The following is a 27,446-nucleotide window of genomic DNA, read 5'->3' as shown; positions in this document are numbered from 1 at the left end:
TCGGGGTCATGAGATCGAGCCCCGAGTCAGCCTCCACACTCAGCACGGAGTCCACTTGAAATTCTATCTCCCTCTCCCTCTGCCCCTCCCACTCATGCTCTCTTTCTCTAAAATAAATAAATATAAATAGCTCTTAAAAAAAACCCCAAAGTTCATTGCTTCAAACGACTGCCCTCTTCATGGAAAAAAAAAATTGCCTGCCTATATGATGTTTATAAAATGGCAGATGTCAACATGTGAGAAGACAAGGGCATTGTTGCTTGGATTGAGGTTGAACTCTGTGCCATCGACGCTCCTCCTTCAAGAGGCTCTGATGTCAACAAATTCTTGGCCTCTGGGAATTCTCCCCCTTGAAGCAATGAACCTTTTCCAAGCCTTTCTCCATTAGTGGGGTTGAGTCCAGTCTCAGCAACAAGTGTCAGGAAAATTAATTATCAACTGGTGCTGCCCCCTCATAAGGCAGGAAAGGACATTCCCAGAGGATGCTGGGGCTGCCCCATGGAGTTTCCTCCCAGCCTTCTCCGAGTGGGTTTCCTGAGTCCCATACTGTCAGTTGCAATCTATGCTCAAGTGGTACCCGTAACAGCAGTACCACTGTACCGCTGAAACTCTGGAATGTTCTGACCACTGCCCACCACCTGTTCTGCTCCTGAGGCTTCTGCCCTGGAGTCTCCAGGCCTGAGTTCTACAGCTTAATCTGGTTTGCAAGGTTAGGGTTCTACGTTGTCTCTGCCCCAAGTTCTTTGCTGGCAAATTCTAGTTCTCTAGACAGTCCATGAATTCGGATCTTGCTCTGGCCAGGCCCATCATGACTGGGGCTTGGCCCCGTGACCCTGTCCTGTGGCTTTGTTCCAACAATGAAGGTTGGCAGGTTGTCCATCCCCATGCCTCCTGTCCCCCATGATGACTGACCACCTGCTGGGATTCTTCAGCACCACCTGCCAAACGCCCCAACATGCCTCTGGTGCCCTGTTCAGCTGCCCACTAATGCTCGCTTGAACCCTAAGTTCAACCCCGACTATTTCCCACCTACTCCAAGCAAAGTGGTTGAGAACATGCCTTCTTGTATTAGACCCCGCAGGTGCCAACCTTGCCTGTTCCCACTCACGTGACTTTGGCAAGTCATTTGATATCTTTATGCCTCATTCTGCCATCTTTAAAATGAGTTTACTCCGATTCACAGGTTGTTCAGAGTATCTGTAAAAGTCATACTTGCAAAGTGCTTAGAAGGTGGATTGCCAGAACAAAGCACCACAGACTGCAGGGCCCAAACAACAGACATTTTCTCATACTTCTGTAGGATAGAAATCCGAGATCAAGGCGTCTGCAGGGTTGGTTCCTTCCAGGGCCATTTTCGTTGGCTTGCAGATGGCCACCTTCTCCCGGGGTCTTCCCAGAGTCTTGCCTCTGCACGTGTGTCTGTGTCCTAATCTCCTCTATAAGGACACCAGTCATATTGGAGTAGGTCCCTTTCTGCAGACCTAATTTAAATTAATTACCTCCATAAAGACCCTAAATCCAAATACAGTCACATTCTGAGGTCCTGGGGCTTAGGACTTCAGCATATGAATTTCCAGGGGGCACCGTTCAGCCTATACCAACAAGGAAGTAATTTGTGTGACAGCCTGACGGTGGGGACAGCAGGCAGACGCTCTGGACAAACTTAGCCTGAGCTGCAACAGTCATTGTGCAGCTCCCTGATGACCTGGCATCATATGGGTTCAGTCCTTGGCATCTTGGTCTAGCACGCATTCATTCCAAACTGTCCAAGGAAGAGAACAGATGGGAGAAAAATCAGCCTACCACAAAAAGACAGCACCACTTAGGACTAGTTGGAAAGTCATGTTCCTGGCAGAGAGCCCTTAATAGTTCACTTCCTTGGGTGAATACTGTGATCCCTTCAGAGACTCTGTTTTACCAAATACTTTGACCTCCTCCAAATGAATGTTATCAACACCCCATCAGAGAACAATTGTAAGTTTTGGAAGTTTGCAAACTTACAACAGACTTGACCACCTGCCCCATTCCTGATTATCCTGAGGGGCTTCTTCCCTGCATATCATGAGATCCTCTGCTCCATAAGGTGGTTCCTGGAATGTGCTGGTCCTTGGTTGTCTTTGTGTACAATTTTGATGTGTTAAGGTTTGGGAATATAACGGACGACCAGTTACTGGCTGATAAGTTTTACCTTCTCTTTCTTTCAACACATTTTGGTAAATGACAGTCTTATTTTTAAATTCTGAGGGTCTGGTCTTGTTTCTGCACTAATTGTGAACAGGGTAAATATAGTTTAGTCCCTATTTATCAAGCACGTGTTATATACCCCAGGCAATGTTAAATAACTACATTACTTCACCGAATCCTCTAGAGCCCCCTGTGAAACAGGTGCTGTTACCCTCATTTTACTAGAGGGAATGAGAGTTCAGCGCAGCGCAGAGCTAGTAAGTGACAGAGCCAGGATTTGAACCTGAGTCCCTCTGACTCCAAAGTCATGTTTCTTTTGTTTTGTTTTGCTTTGTTTTTTTTTTGTTTGTTTGTTTTTTAATCTAACAGAACTCCAGGCTTGATCCTTATTTGTCTACCAAGTGGAGTCCCACCTCTCCTCTTCCATTGTCTTGTTCCTACATAATTTTAGCTAAAACAAGATGTGCCAGTGTGGATCTGTACTTCCGGTGTCAGGGACCAGCAAGGGCTAAGCTGAATCAAGTTCCTTGATCAGGAAGCAGGTCTGATAAGAGCAGCATCAGCTACAAAGCACTGACTTTATTGGTGATAATGGTTTCCTTTATTCTGCCCTAGGGATCGGCTTATTCTTAGATTGAGTTGGACGAAGTTTAATCTAACTTAAAAGTGAAAGAGAAAAGAAAGTATAATAAAAAATGTAAAAGCTCCAAGTAAATGATACGAATTTTGCCAAATAATTTGGAGAGAAAAGTCAGGCAATTAATACTTGTGCACATACCTGGCCATGGTAATAATAGGTTGCTTTTCTCACAGAAACACTTGAATACCCCCTACTCCCAACAATGGGCATTGGGAGTGGACCAGGCTGACTAATGTGACCTTCATGGTTCATGGGACAATGTTTCCTTCCTTTTCAAGCTGTTCTTCCCTTGCTTACCCAGCCGCAGCCCTACCCTGACCTTGATAACCACAATTAAAACAGTGTTCAGATACACAGGGTGAAGGCGATTTTATAGCACGCAGGTGCTGCATGGTTTTTAAACAGCCACAAAGTGTGACCCTGTCGTAAAGTCAAGAGTTCGCGTCATCTTTTCCTAGTGGCTTTTATTTTTTCAACATGGGGTGGAGGAGAGGAGAGACTTGTCTCGGAGGCTCTTGGTTTGACTCCAGGCAGTAGTATGATGCAAAGTTAGGAGCACCAACTGGGATCATATTCAGGCACACAGATCTTGTCTGGCTTTGGGCAAGTTCCTTAATTTGATTTAGCTTCCTCCTATACATATGAGGAGTACATATCTACAGAATGAGGGTCTTAAATCTTACACCACCATTGTTATGAGGATTAAGAGGCGAGCTCCTTTGCTTGGTGCTTGGCGGAGGCAAACACTCCACAAATAATGGTTTCCCTCCCTCCTTCCCTTCACAGGGCCTTCTGAGGGTTTGTTCAGGGGTTAGTAACGTACAGAGAATCCCAACAGAGAAGCGCTTGATGTCGAGAAACGACCAGCAATGACTTTCACGCATTTATTTGGATAATACATACTGAGTATGAGTATGCCTCGCCTTCATGGAGTTTACAGCGTAGTTGGGGGAACAAATGGGGAACTGAGTGATCACATATACAAATGTAAAATTCCAACAATGACAAGCGTTGTAAGGAGAGCTTCACTGTGCAGGAAGAATCTATAAACACACTTGACCTGGTCAGAGAGGTCAGGGAAGGCGTGAACCCTCGGTGATGTTCGAGTTGAGATCTAAAAAGTAAGTAGACCTGGCAGAGAGGAGTGAAGAGTGTGCTAGGCAGAGGAAGCAGCAGGTGCAAAGGTCCTGTGGCAGCAGGGAACAGGGGCAAGTAAGGTAGGCTAAAATAATGGCCGGGGCGGATGAGCACAGGGTTTTGAGGGGGAGTGAGGTGTGAAGGCAAGTCTAGGGAATATGTGGGGGCCAGAGCAGGCAGGGCCTGGGAGGCCACTCTGTCAATGGTGAATCTTTGAAAGTAAGTGGTTAGAATAACAGCGGTGTATGGTGGGCTTGAAAATTTTACAAGTTAGCAAATGACTTATAGCTAACACAGAATCAAGTGTAAGGGTTTTATCAGAAACCGGATGGGATGGCCAGTTCTGACCAGTGGCAGTCGACACTGGCTCATGCACACTTATCTCCAGAAACAGACTGGACAGATGCCCAGCTTATTGTCCCCCACTGCTGCTCTTGGCTGTGACTCCCGGGGAGGGCTGAGCTGCGTGCCGCTCAGGAGACGAAGCTCCTGGGGACAGGGTAGGGAGCACCATTCTGGTCCTCCAGAAAGGCCACCTGTGATCTGGGGTCTTCTCTCCACCCTGAGGAGCTGAATGAAATGGAAGTGTAAATAGAGAGTCTAAACTATCTCCACAGTTCATATTCTTTCCAGGTCAAAATAGTAGTTGTTGTTATTATTATTTTCATCTCAAATTTGAACAGTCATCAGAACAAAATTCCTTCAACCTGTGGCTTGCTCCCCTCCTGTGGTTCCCTCGGAGGGAGGCTGCTGACAATTCACAGACTCACTGTGGCGTTTCATGGGGGCTGGAGCTCAGAATCAAACGTAAGACCTTTGGACTCATGTGGCAGGAGTCCCAGCGTGAAGCTACTCTGTGATCAACCTGGGATTCCATATTCACTCTCTGCAAGGAGAGTGGCTACGTGGTAGCTGAGAGCGAAGGAGACAGCACTGCAGGACCCTCAGGAAGGATCAGAGGCTTGGCAGGGGCCCTCGAGTCCCTGGGAGTGGGAGTGTAGTTGAAGAAGTCATGTCTGCCTCCGGGTGTCCGTGGGCTGGGTGGCCAAGAGGCCAGGGCTGCATTCAGAAGATGCACCAGCATGGAGCCAGCTGGTGCTTTTGCTGCGGTTTCTTCCTTCACAGGTGGTCTGTGATAATAGGGTTTTGTGGCCGGCCACCCCCTCCGTTCGCTCCTGGCCAGGAGGCAGGAGAGGCTAAGAGGTCACCTGCCTCATTTACAGAGAGGCTGATCCAACTGGGAAATCCCAGCAGGACTGCTCACTGTTTTCCCAAAAGACACAGATCCCACAGCATGGCACTCCCAAATCCCGTTCCCAGGGATCTGCCTGCATTCTGCTGAAAGCTGATTCTCTGTTCAGATAGCTGTGGATTAGAAGTATTTCAAATTTCAAAATGTTGTCAAATACACTCTTAATTGCCCCATTAATGATGTTCTCCCTAAAGAGGAGTAAAAAATTGAGCTAAGTGTCCCCCAAAAGAAAAAAAATCAGAATTCTTGATTGCTAACCACACAAACCAACTTTTATTGAAGTATAACATATATACAGAAAAGTACACAATCCAAAGTGGACAGCTCCAAGAATTTTCACAAACTGGACACACCCAGGTAACCAGCAACCAGATCAACACACAGAACATTCTAGAAGCTCCCGTTGTGCCCCTTCTGGTTCCCATCCTCCAAAGAGTAACTGATACTCCCTACTTGCGACAGCATGGGTTAGCTTAGCTGAGTTTTGCCCTTGACATAAAGGGAATCACGTAGTATGAACTTGCCCAATGTCGTGAGCCTCACACCATGCTGTGGGGTCGAGCTGCAGGATCATTATTCCCACTGCTGCCCAGGATTTCACTGTGTGAATACACCAGAATTCGTTTATCCATTCAACGTGGGCATTGGAGTGCTTTCCGGCTTTGGGTTATTCCAAATAGCGCTTTTATGAACACTCTAGTACTTTTCTCTTGGTGAACACATATACACATTTCTGTAAAGTATGCACTTTAAGATCATATGATATGTACATCCAACCCAGGCTATTTCATGGAATAAGAAATTTACTGGATTGAGCTTGGAGGCTCAAAGAATTGACAGAAAGCTAGAAAGAAAGAGACCTAGGAGGATGTGGGGGGTGGGGCAAGACAGTTAGTGGGGCCGGGGGATGGACCGGGAATGGTCTACTCAGCACTCTGCCATCCTGGGTCATTGTTAGCCATGGGCACAGAATCCCTGCAGCCTGCCAGGCTTAGATGCCTCTCCTTCTGGGCCAGTGCAGTCCCTGGACCACCGCACCTCCCATCAAACCAATCTTAGCATCTTCTCATTTCTGGGCCATTTGCTCCAAGCTCATAGGTCCAGGCCAAGGAGTCCAGGCAGTTCACATCAGGCCACTGGCCCCTCCCTGACCGGCCTGGTGCCGGAAAGGGGGTACACCTGAGAGACAGGGAAGACCTCCCCCTTTCAGCATCCACAGTGAAAGGGAGTACTATTGCATCCCACTAAATGTACATGTAAGGGATGATTCCCTCCCCGTAGGAAGAGGGGGTCAGAGGCCGGACAGTCAAACTGCGAACACAAAGTGACAACAGTCCACGGCGGGTGCACCCACTTTGGTTCACCTCCAGGTGAGTGGCTAGCAGGGCGAGGGGCTCATCTACCTGTCTGGGTATCTTGGAGCCCAAGTGCATGACCTTGCCTTTAGGAAGAGGGCATTGAGTTCAGGGACACTTTAGAAGGGGCAAACCACAAAGATGAAAAAGCATCTCACAGAGGAAGGTAAGGGAGAGAAGGGGAAAGGAAAAAGCGAGGGACGGGGCAGGGAGGGACAAGAAAAGGGAAAACAGGAGAGAAAGTCTGGAGGAAGGCGAGAAGCACCGTTTCGTCCTGACCTGACTGAGCCAGCTTCCGTGCTGTCCCACTTCCTCGGCTTCTCTGGTGTGCTTTTACGAATTGTGCTTTGCTTAATCAGGTTAATGATGTTGACATGGACCACAGAAGAAAGGGCTCTGGGTCATGAACTGAGACGGGGAAGGGTTTGAGTCTGACGATCACACACAGCCACACAGTTCTGCTCTCGTTACGGTACACAGCTTCCTAACCTCACTGGTGAGGCCTGTGAGCTTTAATGAGGTGAAGAATCGCTTCCAACGAAAGAGGCAGAGAATAAAAATGCACTAAAACCATTTGCAAGGTGGCAAGTTATTAATTGACCTGAAATTATATTTGGCTCCTTGTAGGCAATTTTACATGAGTCCTCCAACCACGGTGTCTTTGAAGGCATGCATTCCTGCCAGTGTTATATTGGAGCTTTTAGCAATTTATTTTAAATGATAATCAGAGCTTCCATCTATGTAGCACCTCTCTGGGGCCTCCCAGAGAGAAAGGCGGGAGGAGTAATTACCATTATCCCCAATTAGCAGGTTAGAACATTCCAGGCCCACAGTGGCTTGTCCCATATCACGTAGCTAGCTGCTGAGAGAGGCAGGGAGGACGCCAACAGAAGGGCGCAAACTTGGACAGGGAGCCCTCTGCCCCCGTGGTTTACTCTCTTTCGTCATTTTTGTTTTAGGCGCGGTGTGCACATTGGTCTCAGAAAACCCAAGGGCTGTCTAGTCTTCCACTGGGGCATCCACGTATCTGTCTTATTGTTTTCCACAAGCTATTTAGGCCCAACGTGCCTTCTCCTGGCAAAGATGAGGAGAGAAGTGTGCTGCACTTATTTATACTAGAGAGAGAGAGAGAACGAGCGAGCGGAAGAGGGAGAGGGAGACTCTCAAGCAGCCTCCCCGCCGAGCACGGAGTCCGACACGGACTCTGAGATCACGACATGAGCCGAAATCAAGAGTCGGCGCTTCACCCACTGAGCCACCCGGGCGCCCCTCAGTTTTCCTCTCTTTAAAACAGAGACAGAGCTACTCTTGTGGCATTTATTAATTGCTGGGGCATTAAATAAGTGAACACGGTCAATGCTCAGATCATGGGTGGTGCAGAAGGAGCTGCTGCCCTGTGGCTCGCTCCTCTGGGGCAAGAACCACTCTGGTGACACCCCACGGGGTGCCGTGCTGTGCCCCAACAGGTCCCTACTAGTGCACCCAGGATAGAACTACGGAGGAGTCAGAGAAGGAGAAGCAGGAAGACGGGGCATATGGAGGGGGGACGGTGCCCTTGGCTGGCACGGCCGGAGCGCACAGACAGCTACCATGGTGTGCATGGACAGTGAAGCTTGCTACAGTATTCCCCCAACATCGACATCTGTAGAAGGACTCTCTCCAAAGCGGTCGAGGGTAATCAGTGGGAAACAGGGAGCTGTGTCCTCACCGGGGTCTGGGCCCCAAGGCCACAGAGAAGACACACATTGGGAAAGCCGTCTGATGCTGTGGGTTATTTCCTTTCTAACAGGATGATGGAAAAGCAGGAGATAGAGAACTTCCAGATGAAAACGTGATCCACATATCTCCGTGGGTCCAAATGCTCTAATTTGCTACTGAATTATTGGGAATGGGGGGAGGGAGGGATGTACAGTTTTCCTTTCCCATAAATTTGCCACTGAAATGTATGAGCTCGATGTCCTGAAGATGGGAATCGATGCTTTCAAAACTTAAACCTTAAACCCCATACTTATTTTTACTTGGCACGTGTGTTATTTGGCTACGAGAATGTCTATTTGCTTTGCCAGTGATGGAAATACCATGAGAATGAAAAGAAGGTGTGAAATGGAATGCAACTAAGAAAACCAGCGGAGGAAGGCGGGCCCTGGTCATCCCGGTTGGGGAGGGCGGGGCTGGCTGGGACTCCCTACGGCTAAGAGCATGCGGTCTCTGCCAGGGAATTATGGACAGAAAAAAGAGCCACGTCGTCACCAACGGAGTCAGAGGATGGTACAGAAGAACTTCTTCTCTCGGAAGGGGTTTTCGGATGCAGGCACTGGTATGATGAGAGGGTCTTCACGCACGTGGGCTTCACAGTAGGCCAGGAGATCCGCGGCTGCCTGGGAGACCTGCAGGAGACACAGCACAGGTGCTGGGTTAAAAGCCAGTTCCCTGTGGGTCCAGCGCAGAGGTGTCCGTGTGGACACGGCCAAGGGTAAGGCCATTCCCAGCCTGGAGAGAGGGTCTGTGCAAACCCAAGGAGACAGGGTTTGAAACATGCCTGGGTGGAAAGAGGTCTGGCCCGGGGGTGCCAGAGCAAACTCCAGAGAGGAATGAGAAGGTCCAGACATCCTTGTTCTCCTCTCAGCTGAGTGATGAGGGGAGGCTCCAGGCCAGTAGCTTCACAATTACTTTGCTAAACCATGTCTAGATGAATAAAGCGGAGCACTGGGCCAGGCCAAACCAGTGTGATTGTGTTTATTATTGTTATTAATTGTTTGATTGCAATCCACTCTCATGACCAGCACGGAGAGACACTTCATTCTCCCCAAGAGAACACACATTATTAGCATATTATATAGATTACATACATGAGCTACGTACTCTCAGCATGTGTCTTAACTCACAATGGCCACTCCCCTGTGCAGGGAGTTGCTCTTGACCAGAAATCTCCTTCCCCTCTGTTTTCCTTCCAGTCTTACCTGAAGCCTGTGGATACGTGGTGGTGGTGCCCTGAACTATCCCCCTCATTCAAGCCCAGGGGTTCTAGAGGAGGAGCTGGGCGGGAGCCGGCAGAGGGCCGAGACGCCTTCCCTAATAGGAAGATGAAGTTACCAGCTCCTTTCACCTGGGGTCTGGGTCATGTGCCCAGCAAATGAATGGCCTGTGCATTAATGCATCCTGCCAATTAGGTGGTTCCATCTGCAAAGGCTTATTAGAAGCTACAGGAGGGGATAAGTATACAGCAGTCAAATGAGATCCTTTCGGTACATCCAAAGTCTAAATCTTCCCTAGAATGTTAGAAACGTCCCACAAACGAATGAAAAAATGTCTTAGAGCCTCCAGTGTATACAAGCCACACACATTCCCTCCAGGTTTTAAAGACTGACCTATCTTCCAAAATTTTCAAGAAATTCTTCTTCTGATTTCCAGCCCAGACCTATCTGATTTAGCAGTGGCTGGAATCCTACAAATAATTCTGGTAGAGATGTATAAGAAATCCCCCCGCCGCCCCGCCAATAAAACTAGAGGTTAAGCAGATGAGTCAAGCTCGCAGCGCCTGGGTGACCCAGTCCGTTAAGCATCTGCCTTCAGCTCAGGTCAAGATCTCAGGGTCCTGGGATCAAGCCCCGAGTTGGGCTTTCTGCTCAATCGGGAGCCTGCTTCTTCTTCTCCCTCTCAAATAACTAAATAAATCTTAAAAAAAAAGAAAAGAAAAACTTTAATATACCTCGGTTTACCTCTTGACACGATCCAGCTGGCCCAAAGTTAGCTTGCTAAATTGTAATTGCAGTGTGACCCTTCCCGTGGGCCACACGTTCAGATGCTTAACATCCTTCGTGGGTGGATTTGAATAGCTCCATTTCCTGAGAGCGACCACAAGGGGGCGCCCCACTGGGGGCTCCTGCACGGTGACCAGTATGTCAGACTAAGGCATTGGAAGAAGGGGCCCCAAAAATGTAGCTCTGGAGGTGCCAAGCTCCAGTTATAAGACAGTCACAGGGATGAAAAGTAAACCAAATGTAGGGAATATAGTCAAATAGTATTTTAACAACACCGTATAGTGACAGATGGTAACTACACTTAATTGTATTTTGTAATGTACAGAATTGTGGAAACCCTGTTTCACACCTGAAACTAATATAACACTGTATGTCAGCTATAGTTCAATTTCAAAAAACAATGAGGCTTTGTAGCACGGCTGGGTGAAGGAGAGATGGGGTTGGGCTGTTCCTGCCTCCCATCCGTGTCTCTGCTGCCCACACAGCTCTGAATCTGTTAACACCCGAACAACTAAGCTGTTTGAGTCTGGCCTTGCTAGTTTTCAGCAGACCTAATCTAGGGAATTTTCTATCACCTCTAAAGGTGATACTGCACTTGGTTCCACAATTTTTCTTTCAGGAAAACAGGCTGTTCTTCGATTGCCTCCTTTTGCTGCTGGTTTTAGGATCACAGATGCGCTTGCTGAGTTAGAACGACAGTCCTCTGGATGGCGGAGTCCTGTCTGGGCACCTGTACAACAGGAATGAATACCTAATGGTGCCAAGTAATAAGAGCCCAATTTAAGACCAAATGGGCAGATCTGGGTTGGTTCCATGCAACATTTATATCCTAGATGCCCTCGTTTTGTTGAAACAACACTCGAAGAGTGCGTAAGTCATCCTACAATCAAAGAATCAAGGGAGGTTTCCAGCTCAGCCGTCAGCCCCCTTATTTCACAGAGTGTGCGATGTTCCTTTATTTCCTACATAAACAGAGTATTTGGATAACCCCTGAAGTTTGTTGTTATGTGATCTGTAAAGATAAATATAAGTAATGAACATCTTAATGAGTCTTACACATGAAAGGTGATGTCCCGACACACAACTTAAGATCCAGGCATTACTTAACCCAAACCTGCTTGTTAGGTTGCGTGGGAGGTTTTTCTTAATCAGTCCTAGATTGATTTTTATAGTTGCAAGTTTCCTTCCACACATATAAAATATGGGCTGCAGGCTTTGCCAAATTGCAGAAAACATCTGCCATCTTGAAAACAAAAAACATATGATTTGCTTTCAAAGAGAAAATTTTATTTGGGTTGGAAATTTAAAACTCCCTTGCTGTTTACGCTTTCTCATCAAGCCTAAAGTCTGCTTTATCTAAAGACCTCTGTTATGAAATGCCCAGAGCCTCTCTGCCTCTGCTCCTTAGTATTGAACTGTTAGAAGACAACAGATGTTGAAAAGAATTGGCAGCCTGGGAGCAACTGTGGAATTTTACCATTGCATTTCAGAGTAAAAGAGGTGATTAAAACAGCCCAAGTTAGCACATAATCCTGTTAGTTGCACTATAATTACAAGCCTCAATGATGGGAGAAAATGTTGCAATTACTATAGTCAAACTCTGCGACAAGACAGATGACATAATTACTATTCTAGCTGTTGAGACCCACTGCATTTATTCTTTGCATCTAAAGTAGAGCAACTCACACCTATTTCCCAGCAATCCTGGTGTATTTAACAATACTACTTAGAATCAATTTCAAGCATGTTTGACGGTTCTGCCTGTTCCTCCCTCCACCCCAAGAAAACAAAGCAGGATTATTGTGGAGAGCACAGCCAGGTTGCAGCCCCCGTGGTGCAACAACAGTATGTTTTACAAGGTCAAACTCCGTGCGTGCTCCCAACAGAAATCATATGCTGGTTTTCCCCAGTGGAACCCTCAGGACATTACAGGAATTATACCTCATCTCTAAAGTCTGAGCAGATGCCACAGGGTGAATCCTTGTGCATTTTTTCTTTCTTCTAATGTCGGGAAGTATTTGAGATCAACACACTAGTTCCTGAGCACACGCTCAAGTTACTTGCATATTATGATGCCATGAACTGAATGTTTGTGTCCTCCCCCACCTCAATCCAAACGGGGAAGCCTAAATCTCAATGTATTTGGAGGTGGGGCCTTTGGGAGGTAATTAGGTCATGAGGGTTGAACCCTTATGAATGGGATTAGTGCCCTTCTAAGAAGAGACACTCGAGAGATCTCTCTCCACCTGCCATGTAAGGTCACAGCAAGGAGGTGGCCATCTGTAAACCAAGAAGAAAACTCCCACCAGAACCTGACCACACCGGCACCGTGATCTCGGACTTCCCAGCTTGCAGAGCTGTGAGAAATGAATTTCTGTTGTTTAAGCCACAGGTCTGTTATAGCAGTATGAGCTAGCTAAGTCAAACATTTGGCTTCTAGTGGATCCCAGCAACTACTCTGTACTGATACAGATCAATATAGGCAATTTTCAATCGTTGGGTCCTAGGCCACAGATATAGCAGCTAGCTGGGAGTGGGGAAGGTTATCCCTGGAGGATACATGGGGATACATGAATAATATACCAGAGAGTCCCCCTCTGAATTCGAAAGTCAAATGTTCATAATGGTGGATTAGCTATCATTGGATTAGGTTTTTTTTTTTCCACATGAGAAGTTGATCGCACAATGAGAGGTAAATCCAAGATACTTGCAAGAGAGTTTAGTATCTCCAAGTTAACCTAACTAAGAGCTGATATTATATGGCCTTCACTGCTGGAAGAGCTAAGCCCTCACTGAGTTTGATTAGAATGACTGACCAGATCCACCGTGGACCTCAACTTCACCAGACCCTTTCAACAGGTTGGTACATGTCCTATATGACTCTGACCACCTCTTAGTTTTGACATATCCCAATTTTCCACAAAGGAACCCCTAATTCAACCATTCTGCAAGTTTACTGAAAAGAGTAATTTATTTGGTAACAAGAAGTAGTGAGTCACTCAAGAGGTTTCTGGGGCCTACTTAAAGGTGAAAGATGGATGTAACAAGAAGGTTCTAGGCTCCAGGGATTCTAGAAAGCCAGCGGCATCTCTTAGAGAGGAAGCATTGGATTGTGAGTCAGGAAACAATGTCTTTGACCAAGCTGTGTGCAGCACTAATGAGCTGTGTCATTCTGGGCAAGACAAACACCCGGGGTGCTCAGTATCAGTCCTGTCAACGGGAATAGCAGTAGCTGCTGGTCTGTGATGAAGCGACATAATGGATGCTATTATACATACAGCATATTACTATTTCATTATTCATTTGGCTCCTTTCTGGGAGGGCGTTGAGAAACAGACATGAAGAGGTTTCTCAGAAATTATTAGGGCAACTGGATGCCCACAGTGCCGCCAACCCAAATCCTCATGAGTTGGAAGTGTCCCTCACCCTTTTCAAACACACCTTTTGTCTTCTTGTTCTCCTGCTTATGTTCTCCTCTTTGATTTAATTCAAAGATTTTTCTCCTTTGATCTGACAGCTATTCTAGAATCGCTCATTCCTAGCCCCGTCTTTGAATTTATTTCTAAATCTGACTGTAGACAGTTACCATCTGAATCGGTCTGGGTGAGAGCTATGAACGTTTCTGGGAGAGGATGAGAAACCGAAGAGAAGGTTAGAGCTAAATTGCTAAAGTAGCAGAAGGAGCAACGAAGGGGTGGGACCCAGAGTTCACCCTGGACATGTCAGAAAGGCAAAATCTGTTCGCACTGCCTTGACCTTGGGCTGGGTCACAGGACGTCATTTATATTTATTTTCTTTTAGACATGTCATTCTTTCAACCTTCACATCATTTATCATCTTGATTATATCCCTTCCCTGGACTTCTCCGGACGCTTTCAATTGGCTGTCAGTGACCTATCAGAACATGACGGGCTCCCTGATTTTGTTCTTTTTCAATTTTCCACAGGAAACACCATGGTATTTGAGCCTCACTCAGCTTCTAACAACAAGTGGCTGTTGCTTTAGGATCTTCCCGTTTGGCTTCAGAAAACACAGCGTGTTTTATCTTGTGGAGAAATGAAACCATAAAGAACACACGTTGTTCTTTTAAAAGAACTCACAAACTGACAGCACTGTCATGACTCTTAGAAGGGCTAGAAAAAAAAATAAGGGTAAGACATGTGAAAGACTTATCTGTGAGAAGAATTATGAGGAAAACTGGTTCAAATATAAATGTGAAGCAAGAGCCAAGGGGCTGACGCACCAAAGGTCTGTCCCAGCAAACTTCCACACACTTACTATTCAGTTCCACTCAACAGCTCTGTGTTATCCATGCTGATGGGCAGAACCAGTAGAGAAGATAAACCTGACCTCATTTACACTTAAATTTGGAATTTAATTTATGATTTTTATGCAGTGTGTTTCCATGAAAATATGGTCATATTTTGCGTTTGGCTACTGGTCCCTAAGGGAATGAGGAGGAAGATATAGATTGTATATAAAATGGACAGTGTACATGCAGATAATGTGGGGGTGAGATCCTATGTGGGAAGGAAAGAAAAGGTCTCTTTTTCTGCTTACTATACCGCATGGTCACCTCGCATGGCACCCTCTCCCCCCTTTCACGTATCATCATACTATATAAATGATAATAAAATCAGAAGAGGGAGTGAATAACTGGGTCCTCAGGGGTTGGTGGTATCTCTGTGGAAGAGGTGATTCCAATGAAGATTTTTAATTTTGAAACAGCTTTATTGTCTTTACAATAATAATCCTTGTTTGTAAAATTGCCCAAAAAAGTTCAAAGCTGCAAGCAAAAATCAACTGCCACTTGGAGACAGTGCTTTGGTGAACATCTTTTCAGATATCTTACTATTCATCTTTCTACATACAATTTCATATATTGTTCTATAGCATGCTTTTTTGTTAACTCAGTACACACAGATGTATGTCATTGTTTAGGGTGATAATGTAAGTGTAACACTGTCTCTACCTAACTTACTTAACCAATACCTATTGATGGACAGTCGAAAATTACAAGTTGTCGACATTATAATAGGGTTCTGATGAAATTCTTACTTCCCTTCATTATTTGTGAGATAGTCTCTGGATAAATTTCTAGAAGTGAGAATACTGTAGTCAAGAGTATGCACAATAAACATTTTGATACATATCCCAAACTATCCTTCTGGAAGACTATATCGTGTCCACTTCAGCCATCAAAAACCTCTCACTTCATGGCCGATGAATGACAGTGGATTTCATCAAAGATTCAAAACATCAACAGTCTTACAGTAGCCAAGATATGGAAGCCATCTGAGTGTCCACCAAGAGATGAATGGAGAAGGAAGATTTGGTATGTATATATACCTACACAGTAGCATATTCCTCAGCCAAATAAAAGGATGGGATCATGCCATTTGTGACAAGGTGTTTGGACCTAGAGGGTATTATGCTAAATGAAGTAAGTCAGACTGAAAAAGACAAACACCACGTGATTTCACTCATGTGTGGAATCTAAATAAACAAAAGAATAAACAAAAAGCAGCAGAGTCAACCAGAACAAACTGATGATTACCAGAGGGGATTGGGCAACACGGATGAAGGGGAGTGGGAGATTCAGGCTTCCAGTTATGGATTGAGTAAGTCAAGGGAATAAAAACAGCACAGGAAACATAGTCAATGGTACTGTAATAGTCTTGTATGGTGACAGATGGGAGCTACACTTGTGGGGAGCATAACATTATATAGACAGAAGTTGAATCACTATGTTGGACAGCTGAAACTAATATCACATGGTGTGTCAATTATACTAAAACAACAACTGTATGGGTCTTGGGGTGTGTGTGTGTGTGTGTGTGTGTGTGTGTGTGTGTGTGTGTGTGTGTTTTAAGCAGACCTTAATGTTGTTCTGAGCATAATTCTTTTATTATTCATGGAGGTAAATGGCTCTTCATATATTTGACCATTTATATTTCTCCATTTTAAACTGCCTAGTCATTTGTACAGTTAAAAAAAAGAGGATCTTTTCTTATGGACTTTTCAGAGAAATTTCAGAGAGGGTTAGAGAAATTAACCCTTTGTTACACAAGTGCAAATGTATTTATTTTGTTGATTGGAAATTTTTACCATATTGAATTTTTTAAAATACAGTCAAAACTTATATGTTATGAACTATGGATTTTGTGGTAATATTTGGCCTTCCGAATATTTATAAAAACAGTTGTTCCTATTTTCCTAGTACTTTTATGGTTTTATTTATTATATTTAAATCTTTGATCAGGAGCACCTGGGTGGCTCAGTCTGTTAAATGTCTGCCTTTAGCTCAGGTCATGATCTTGGGGTCCTGGGATGGAGTCCTGCATTGGGCTCTGTGCTCAGCGGGGAGCCTGATTCTCCCTCTCCCTCCACCCCTCCCCCGCTCAAATAAATAAATAAAATCTTTTAAAAAAATAAATCTTTGATCAAAGTTAGGGACTGAACCGTGTCCCCCAAACTCATATGTTGAAGCCATAAACCCTAATGTGACTATTTGGAGATATGGCCTTCAGGGAGGTAATAATTAAGGTTAAATGAGGTAAAAAAAAAAAGGGGGGGGTGGGATTCCCTAATCTGATAGAATTGGGTTCTAGAGGGGAGGAGGGTGGGGGGATGGGTTAGCCTGGTGATGGGTATTAAAGAGGGCACATCTGCATGGAGCACTGGGTGTTATGAACAATGAATCATGGAACACTACATCCAAAACTAATGATGTAATATATGGTGATTAACATAACAATAAAAAATTAAAAAGAAGAACAAACACCAGAAAGCTCTCTCTTCCCCTGAGCACAGAGGGAAGGCCATGTGAAGACATGGTGAGAAAGACAGAGGCCTCACCAGACATCAACCCGACTGACACCTTGATCTTGGACTTCCAGGCTCGAGAACTGTGAGAAATTAAATTTCTGTTGTTTAAGCCACAGAGTCTGTTGTTATGGTAGCCCAAGCAGACACATACAATCCATCTGAAGTTCTCTGTACAAAATTAGTGATGTATACAGCTTTACTTATTTTCCAAAGGGCTAGCAATTTCCAGCAACATTTATACATAATGTGTTCTCCACTGATGTGAGATACCATCTGGATCATATTCCAAATTCCTAGTACATTTGGATCTATTTAGGACTTCCTATTCTGTTCTATTGATCTAATTATAAAGCTTTAAATACTCTGATTTTATAATAAACTTTAATACCTCTCAGGAAATTTCTACACATCTTCTTCCTTGAACACAGATACTTAAAAAAATTCCTGGATACTCTCACACATTCATTCATCTAACTGAACTTTAGAATAGTTTGAAGTTTGCTTTCTCCAAAAACAGAAATAGAATTTTGATTAGATCTGTGTTGAACTTATGTATTAATTTATAGAGAATAGACATTTTTACAATATTGACTCTGCCTATTCAAGAAGAAGGTGTCCACTTTCCTTTATCCAAATTGTCTCCACCTTCCTTCTTTCAAGTCTTTTATGCCCTTTTATGTTTTGAGTGTTTGTTAAAAAATACACGTCTTACACATTTACATATGGCATTCTCAGAGTCAATTTCATTGTTTAAGAGATGGTTTAAAAAGGATACTGAGGCTGACATTTACTCATACTATTACCACCATTTTACTGCACTATGGTCAAGGAATGTGGTATGAACCATTTCTACTTTTTAGAATATATTAAAATGTTCCCTGATTGGTATTTGCAGAAAAGTGTTCTTATTATTTTCTGGAAAAAGATATATGTCCCATCATCTATCTACCTATCAATCAGATCAACCTAATTAATTTTATTATTAGTATATGCTTACCTCTCTTTTATCTAGTTGATCCACCAAAGACTAGGAAAGACATGCTATACTCTTACAAAACTTGTCCATCTTGACATTTTGTGAGATTTTGCTTTGTATGTTTTTGATACAATTAGATCGAATGTAAGACTATGTTTAGCTTTATAAGAATCTGCCTTCCAAAATGGCTGTACTATTTTGTATTTCCACCAGCAACAAATGAGAGTTCCTATCCCTCCACATCTTTGTCAGCATTTACTATTGTCAGTTTTTTGGATTTTAGTCATTCCAACAGTTGTGTAGTGATATCTCATAGTTCTTTTAATTTGTAATGCTCTAGGGGAATATGATGTGGAGCATCTTTTCATATGCTTTTTGCCATCTGTATATCTTCTTTGGTGAGATGTCTGTTCAGACCTTTGGTTTATTTATTTTTTTAAGATTTTATTTATTTATTTATCAGAGAGAGAGAGCACACAAGCAGGGGAAGCAAAGGCAGAGGGAGAAGCAGGCTTCCTGCTGAGCAAGGAGCCCCACACGGTACTCAGTCCCAGAATCCTGGGATCATGACCTGAGCCGAAGGCAGACGCTCAACCAACTGAGCCACCCAGGCATCCCCTTTGGTCTATTTTTTAATGGGGTGGTTTGTTTTCTCATTGTTGTTTTGTTTTGTTTTTTAGATTTTATTTATTTATTTGAGAGAATGAGAGAGAGAGAGAGAGAGAGAGCACATGAGAGGGGGGAGGGTCAGAGGCAGAAGCAGACTCCCGATGCGGGACTCGATCCCAGGACTCCAGGATCATGACCTGAGCCGAAGGCAGTCGCTTAACCAACTGAGCCACCCAGGTGCCCCTCATTGTTGAGTTTTAAGAGTTCTTTGCATATTTTGGATACCAATCCTTTATCAGATATGTGTTTTGCAAAGGCTTTCTCCCAGTCTGTGGCTTGTCTTCTCATCCTCTTAACAGTGTCTTTCACAGAAAAGTTCTTAATTTGAATGAAGTCCAGCTCATCAGTTTTTCTTTTGTGGATTGTGCTTTTGGTGTTATAGCTAAAAACTAATTGCCAAACCCCAAGGTCACCTAGATTTTCTCCTGTGCTTTCCTCTAGAAGTTTTATAGTTCTGCCTTTTATTTTGAGCTCTTTTTTGTGAAAAGTATAAGGTCTGTGTCTAGGTTTATTGTTTTGCTTATGGCCATCGAGTTGTTCTCACAACATCTGTTGAAGAGACTATCTTTTCTCCATTGTGTTGCCTTTGCTTTTTTGTCAAAGGTCAGTTGACTATACTTATGTGGGTCTATGTCTGAGCTCTCTATTCTGTTTTATTGATCTCTTTGTCTATTCTTTTGTCAATATCACATTGTCTTCATCAGTGTAGCTTTACAGTAAGTCTTGAAGTTGGGTAGTGTCAGTCTTCCAACTTCCTCTTCTTCAATATTGTGTTGGCTATTCCATTTTTTTTTCTTTTTTTCCCTTCTCCATATAAACTTCAGAATCAGTTCATCAGTATCAACAAGCTTTTTTATTGGTAGTGTCCTGAATCTGTAGATCAAGTTGGGAAGAAATGACATCTTAAGAATATTGAGTCCTCCTATCCATGAACATGGAATGCCTTTATCTATTTAGATTTTCTTTGATCTCTTTCTTGAGTTTTGTAGTTTTTCTCATATAGATCTTGTACATATTGTAACCAGTGGTTAAAAAACGATTGATCTGAGATGGTGAAGGTGAGTGGATTAAATCTGAAGCAATAGTTGTAGACCCTGACATCAATTGTGTTGAATTTGATGGGGAGAAAAGTTGTGATCAATGTGGCTTATGATACAGGAAAGAGGGTGGGTCCTATTTATTTCTGTTAGAGTTGGACCTGTGATAGTTGCAAGTTAATGCACAGCATAGTAGCTCTGGAGAAATTTGGGCCAGGAAAGTGGACTATTCAGTTGAAGCAGCTTAGTCTCAAATAACACTTGTCCCAAGTGATATTAATATAATTCAATCTTGCAAACCAAAGCCCATTGGTAACCTGGGCTTGAGAAGATGGTTTTCTTTCTAGGTAGAATTGTAGGATCAAACTAAGATTAAGTGTTTCTTAAACACTAGAATGCCCAAAGCACCAATCTAATGAAAAATACACAGCAATGACTAGAATAACCCCAAACTCTGGGACTAGAGAAAAGAACACCACAATGAGCTGGTATAAATTCTTTGTCAGATTATGCTGCTTATATTCAACCCATGTTAGAGTCTAACTTTTGGAATAAAAGGTCATGTTGAAGGACGTAGACTCTCAGGTCATTCCTATGGAAGAGTTCACCCTCTGCCTCACTGGTGACATTCACTCTACAAGACACCTAATATTCTTTTTGCTGCTGCTGTTGATGTTTATACAGTCCATGAATGGACACAGATGGGCAGAGATCTCTTTAACCATTTGGTACCTAATGGAGTAAAAATGTCTGATGTCCAAATCTGGAGTCTATAAAGAGTAAAAATTGAAAAGACTGATGACCCTATTGCACTAACAGATAAAGAATCCAGCAGAATTCCAAGACTGGATTGATCCAGAAACCATAACCTGGTAAAGACGTTGGATACCAGTGATAGCTTCCTGAGGCAGATGACCTTTGGAGTGATGGCAGAGAGACTTTCTGTGGTGAGTGAAGTGCTTGGCTCTCACTAGTATCTAAAAGATGGGAAAGAGAGACTGGGCAAAATGGCACTAACCTAGTAATGTTGAAGATCTGGGGGCGAGTGGTGCTTTGACAGTGCCTATGAAGAATGCATCAAGTCCAATCTTGTGCAGATATTAGAGGGCATGCCAATATTTATTCCTGATGGATATGAACTCCTCTAGCATAGCAGACTCAACTGTACTAAAGCTTGTTGGCTCTGAAGGTTCTATGGTGATTGAAGCTGGATTGGAAGCAAACTTTGTATTGAAAACAAATTTGTTAAAAAATTTTTAAATTTTGGTAAAATGCACATAAAATTTACCATCCTAACCATTTTTAAGTGTACAGTTCGGTATTAAGTATATTCACATTGTTGTGCAACCAACACAACAGAACTCTTTCATCTTGCAAAACAGAAACTCTGTACCCATTAAACAACAACTCCCCATTCCCTCTCCTCCAGCCCCTGGCAACCACCATTCCACTTTCTGTCCCTATGAATTTGACTATTCTGGGTATTCCATATAAGTGGAATCACACAGTTTTTGTTCTTTTGTGACTGGCTTAATTCACTTAACATAATGCCCTCATGGTTCATCCATGTTGTAGCCTGTGTCAGAATGTCCTTCCTTTTTAAGGCTGAATAATATTCTATTGTATGGATATACCACAATTTGTTTATCCATTCATCTGCTGATGGACACATAAGTTGCTTCTACCTGTTGGCTATTCTAAATAATGCTATGAACTGAACGTACAAATCTCTTAGAGACCCCGATTTCAGTTCTTTGGGATATATACCCAGAAGTAGAATTGCTGGATCATATGGTAATTGTATTTTTAATTTTTTGAGGAACTACCATACTCTAGCTTTCTATCATGGCTGCACCATTTTACATTCCCACAACAGTGCACAATAGTCCCAATTTCTTCACATCTTCACCAACACTTGTTATTTTCTGTTCTGTTTTGTTTAGATAGTAGCTATCCTGATGGATGGGAGGTAATAAAAAAGGTTTTTAACACAAAATGCCGATATTCTAGTCCCCTCTCTCCTGTGGTAGAGCTCACTGTTACTGCTGGGACCCTTAGAATGCAAGAGAGAGCCCAAAGAGACAGCTGGATGAAGTCCACTGAAGTGGCCCTAGCAGCTCAGTACAAAGTTAGAGACCTCACAAGGCAAGAGTTTGGACATCTGTCAAAAAGCAGGACCTTTGTTTCATAGCCCTGATCAAAAAAGTGCTCCTGCAGGTGTTGCTTATTTATGATGTATGTGCCAGTGTTTATAGTTGTAGGTTTCCTATGCCCTTTTAGGGGGAACAAGGCCTGTGATGCATGGACTGCCTCACATGACCCTGTTTCTATGATATTGATTTGTATTCTCCTTTACTGAAATCTAATTATAGGAAATGAAATAATATTGCTAAAGAAGCACACATTTTACATTATATTTGACTTTCTGCATAATTGGGAACAGTATTTCTGTTGCCTAGCACATAAATGACCCCTTGGCTAGGTAGAGAATTCTTTGCAGAACTTTAGAATTTTTACGTAACCTTAGGCTGGCCACTTCTGAACTGTGTGATGCATTGTTGTCCAGACTGGTATTTCTGCCCTTTGTAGGTAGGGCACTGTGGTTTAATGATTAGACTCGAGGTTCGGGGTTGGTATCCCCACTTCATCACATAACTGTGGGCCTAAGTTTTCTTGTCTGTGAATTGGGGTATAAGCAGCACCAATATCTTAGGGCTGGGGTGAGCATTCAAGCACTTAACACATATTGTTAGGGGCATGTGTCCCAAATGATTACTTTCCCTGCCTGCATATTTAATGGGCTTTTCTTTTACTTTTGAGAGTAAGGAACCTCAGCAGGTGTATGTGTCTCAGGGCTTATTATTTTCTATTATAGTCCTGCCTGGAACATGATGAGCTGTTTGGATCTGCAGATTTAAGTCTTCCTTTATTAAATGAAACCTTTTTATATTCTCCCCTTAAAGAGTATTTTTTATTCCATTTGTTCTCTCTGCCAGGAACATCAGCATCCAAATGTTGGAATGTTGCTGCCAGTCTTTATTTCTATCGCCCTCTCTCTAACTGCATTGATCTGACTGTTCATCTTTTCTTTTGCATTATGTATGAGTTTCTGAAGCCTCTGCCCCATGTCATTAATTTGGTTTTCTAGAGCATATGTTACACTCTTTGCTCCTTCTAATGATATTCCCCATCCCCCCTCAACTTCTTTCCTTAGTTTTCCACCTTCCTTTCTAACTTATTATTTTATCTCCTCTTTGAGCTAGTGTTTCATAGATTCTATGTTTGCTTTACATTTTTTGAGACTCTAAAGCAGTTACCTAAAGTTTTCTTTGGTTTTCTGGAAGACGACTTTTTCCTAAATGAATGCTTTATTGGTCTTTTATATGCTATAGTCCGATTCTTGATTTTTCTTGGCAGTATGTTTACATAGGTCCATAAAATTTGTATGGAACCACAAAAGACCCCGAATAGCCAAAGCAATCTTGAGAAAGAATAACAAAGCTGGAGGTATCACAATCCTAGATTTCAAGACATACTACAAAGCTTTGGTAATCAAAACAGTATGGTATGGGCACAAAAATAGACACAGAGAACAATGGAACGGAATAGAGAGCCCAGAAATTAACCCACACTTAAATTATTAATTAATCTATGACAAAGGAGGCAAGAGTATACAAAGGGGAAAAAGTCTCTTCATCAAACAGTGCTGGGAAAACTGGACAGTTACATGCAAAAGAATGAGACTGGACCACTTTCTTATACCATACACAAAAATAAACTCAAAATGGATTAAAGACCTAACTGTGAGACTCCAAACCATTAAACTCTTAAAAGAAAACATAGGCAGTAATTTCTTTGGCATCGGCCATAGAAACATTGTTCTAGATATGTCTCCTGAAGCAAGGGAAGCAAAAAGCAAAAATAAACTGTTGGAACTACACCAAAATAAAAACCTTTTGCACAGTGAAGGAAACAATCAATAAAACTAAAAGCCAACCTACTGAGTGGAAGAAGGTATCTGCAAATGATATATCTGATAAGGGGTTAGTATCCAAAATATATAAAGAACTTATACAACTCAACACAAAAAAAACCCCAATAATCCAATTAAAAAATGAGCAGAGGACCTAAATAGACATTTTCCCAAAGAAGACATACCAATGGCCAACAGACACATGAAAAGATGCTCAACATCACTCATCATCAGGGAAATGCAAATTAAAACCACAATGAGGTGTCACCTCACACCTGTCAGAATGGCTAGAATCAAAAAGACAAGAAAAAACAGGTGCTGGCGAGGATGTGGAGAAAAAGGAACCCTTATGCACTGTTGGTGGGAATGCAAACTGGTGCAGCCACTGTGGAAAACAGTATGAAGTTTCCTCAAAAAATTAAAAATAGAATTACTATATGACCCAGTAATTTCACTACTGTTTACCCAAAGGAAACAAAAACACTAATTTGAAAATATGTATGCACTCTTTGGTTTTGTTTTGTTTAAAGGATTTACTTATTTATTTGAGAGAGAGAGAGCAAGAGAGAGAAAGCAGGGGAAGGGGCAGAGAGAGAGGGGGAGAGAGAATCCCAAGCAGACTCATGCTAAGTATAGAGCTTGATGTGGGGCTTGATCTCACAACCCTGAGATCATGACCTGAACCAAAATCCAAGAGTCGGATGCCTAACTGACTGAGCCACCCAGGTGCCCCTGCTGTGGTGCTTTTAAAAAGTAATACTGCAAAATTGGAAATAAGGGAAATGTCCCAAGGATAGGAGATAGTTAAATAAATTATTGTACCTCAGGTGATGGAGCAAAGAGATAGTGAAAATGACATTTCAGTAGAGTATTTACTGACCTGGATATGTCATCACAATATACTATTTGGTGATAGGTCAGGTTGCAAAACATAATCACCACAATTTTATAAAAAGAAAAATAGGCAAATAGCTAGATGGAAAAAACATGGAAATGTAGCAGTCATAAATTATTTAAATCTTCTTCCTTATACTTTTGTATTCCAACATTCTCTAAAGTAAATGAGTACCATTTTTATGAACAGAGAAACTGTGTTATTTTTAAAACAGGAATTAAAGCCCTTGGAATAAGGTACCTATTTCTTAGTCTCACTCGAAGCTTCTGGATGTTCTCTCTCTCTCTTTACAAGCCTAGTTTACTTCTGCTGCTGTCTCTTGGGCTTTAGTGTTTAAAGCATTCATCAACTGACATTGTTCTTTCTGCCCTCATTTTTTAGTAGTCTATCGAATGCAAGTTGATATAAAACTGGGGTGATCTATCTGTCAGCAATCAGCATATCAAGCCCGTGTTGACAAAATTAGTCTCAGCCGAATGACAGCCCTATTAGGGATTGTTAGCACATCCCACAGCTGTTTGAGTCATCTGCCACAGGCCTTAGAGCAAATGAGAGAGAGAGAGAGAGAGAGAGAAACTGGGCATAGTCGCTTGGCAAGTCTGTCAGCGGTTTCCCGGTCCCAGCTGAGAGTTAGGTTTGCTAAAAGGTGTTGTCCCCCTGCAGAGCCCACCAAGTCACAGCCCCTGGGACTGGCCCACTGTCAACAATTCCTCTTTCCCTGGGGCAGGAGAATCAAAGCACACTCAGCAGTGCCCAACAGAGAGGTAGGTTCCATAAGCCTTCCTGGGAGCCTGCGACCTGGCCCGCCTGGGACGTCTGTACCTTCCCCATGGGACAACACCTTCCCCACAGCTGTTCTCCTCTGGGGGGGTGGGTGCGGGGACAAGCCGGCTCTGCGGACCATTTTCTCCACTTAAACCTCTTAGGCTTTGCTCAGCTCATATCCGCCATAACTGTTTGACAAATTTTCCCTGTTCGGTAATCAACGTCATTTATGTACTTTCCCGATAGAATTTTATATAGTTTAAGCCTCTCATGGGTGAGAAAAAGAGTAAGGCTCTGGGTATTCTTTTCCTGTGGACCAAAATAGTTTCCATGATAGTCATCTCTACGTGTTCCTTGTTTCTTTTTTAGGCTCCTGAGTATTATTTTCCCAGCTTTTTGCTTTTTGGGAGGCCATACGGGTTCTATGTGGAATCTTCTTTGTTCTTATGATACATGGCAAATATTTACATATATATATGTATATATATATGTATTTTTTTAGCAGCTGATCTAGGTTCTCAAAGAGAGCCCCCATCTTGGCTGGGAAATACCCTGAGAAGCTTCTAGGTCGGACAGAGACGAATCCCGTGGATGCTGGGAAGCAGGTGTGAGCTGGGGGAGGTACCCAACAAACATTAAATGCACGTAGGGAGGATGCTGAGGTGGTGGGGAGCGGGTCTCGGAATCCCAACTGTGTGTGGGCCTGAGGCCTGGCTGCGGGCCGTGTACAAAGCCTCCCTCCTACGTCCCCTGCAAAATCTGGGACAAAGCCGAGGTTGGCGCTGGTGGTTTTGTGCAGATGACGTTTTGGGGGGACAAACAGGGCTTCGGGACCACAGTGGACATTTTGGCTCCGTCTTCCCTCCATGAACTGCCCAGACCTCTCTGAGTTGACCCATTCCTTTTTCCTACCTTGGCAATCCGAACAACTGCTTCATGTGGTTCTTTTTCTCCCCTCTTCTCTCCCCCTAAAGGGTCATCCCCTTTATTCTCATGAACTGCAACTGCCACCCTTCCCTTTCGCCTTTCCACGTTGGACACTCTTCCAGTCGTGGTAAACTGTGACGCCCAGAGGTGGGCTCTGCAACTGGCTACGTACCTCGCCACCCACAGTCCTCCCTGGCTCCGCGCCCGACACCTGTCCTGCCGGTGCTCCCACCTGGGAGCCAGCTCCGTGGGCCTCATACTTGCACTCATTCCTTCCACAGAGCTTCCAGATGGTTGCCGCACAGCACGCTCCCCCATCTCTCCAGGGCCCAGGGAAAAGCAGGGCGTATTCATCTCCCCACGCAACAGCTTGCCCTTCTCCCCCTCATTCCCATCACTTTTCGTTTGAGTTCAGGGGATTCTAGGAACTGCTCCTCACCTCCTTCCAGGTGCCTGCCCTCTGTCATTGACCCTCCGGGCTCCTCTTTTCCCTCCTCCTCTCCTGCAGTGACCTCTCACCCATTCCAGAAAGGCCACTTCTCCCTGGTGACTCTCCTCCTCTTTCCTCCCTCCTCAAGGTCCTTATTAAGGTCAGTTTGGAGCGTTCTTGATGGTTTCTCTCTCTCTCCAGCTTCTGTTTTTATTGTCTGGCTAAAATGATAACAATACACACCTCATTTTGCCAAAAGCTGCATCAAATAGATTTTTTTCCCCAAAGCCCTGCTGTGCCCTGAAGCAAGAGGCGTCTAGCACTTAAAAGCACACGTGAGCTTCACACCCAGGAGGATGGCTATTATTTAAAAAAATAAGTATTGGTGAGGATGTGGAGAGAATGGAACCTTTGTGTCTTGTTGGGGGATATGTAAAATGGTGTGGCTGCTATGGAAACGTGGTGGTTCCCCAAAAAGTTGAGCATAGAATTGCCATATGATCCAGCAATCCTACGTCTGGGTATCTACCCAAGAGAACTGAAACTGGGGACTCCAAACGCTCGCACACCCATGTTCAAAGCAGGACTGTTCGCAAGAGCCCAAAGGCGGAAGCAGC

General features: G+C 43.6%; 1 protein-coding gene across 7 annotated transcripts in view; it reads right to left on the bottom strand.

Moving 5' to 3' along the window:
* Positions 1-5,471: 5,471 nt before the first annotated feature.
* GNG4 (G protein subunit gamma 4) overlaps positions 5,472-27,446 on the bottom strand; it is a 66,807-nt gene continuing 44,832 nt past the window's right edge. For all 7 annotated transcript variants that reach the window (XM_073879023.1, XM_025850689.2, XM_073879027.1 and 4 more), the window contains exon 4: positions 5,472-8,955. In XM_073879023.1, the coding sequence (XP_073735124.1) occupies positions 8,827-8,955 (129 nt within the window). In that variant the 3' untranslated portion in view covers positions 5,472-8,826. The remainder of the gene's footprint in view (positions 8,956-27,446) is intronic.

The sequence above is a fragment of the Callorhinus ursinus genome, unplaced genomic scaffold (genome assembly GCF_003265705.2).
Source record: "Callorhinus ursinus isolate GAN/ISIS: 27379988/994484 unplaced genomic scaffold, GSC_fseal_2.0 scaffold32, whole genome shotgun sequence".
In the NCBI taxonomy this organism is placed as follows: Eukaryota; Metazoa; Chordata; class Mammalia; order Carnivora; family Otariidae; genus Callorhinus; species Callorhinus ursinus.
The sequence above is the reverse complement of the archived record's forward strand: the minus strand, read 5'-3'. Positions and strand labels throughout refer to the sequence as shown.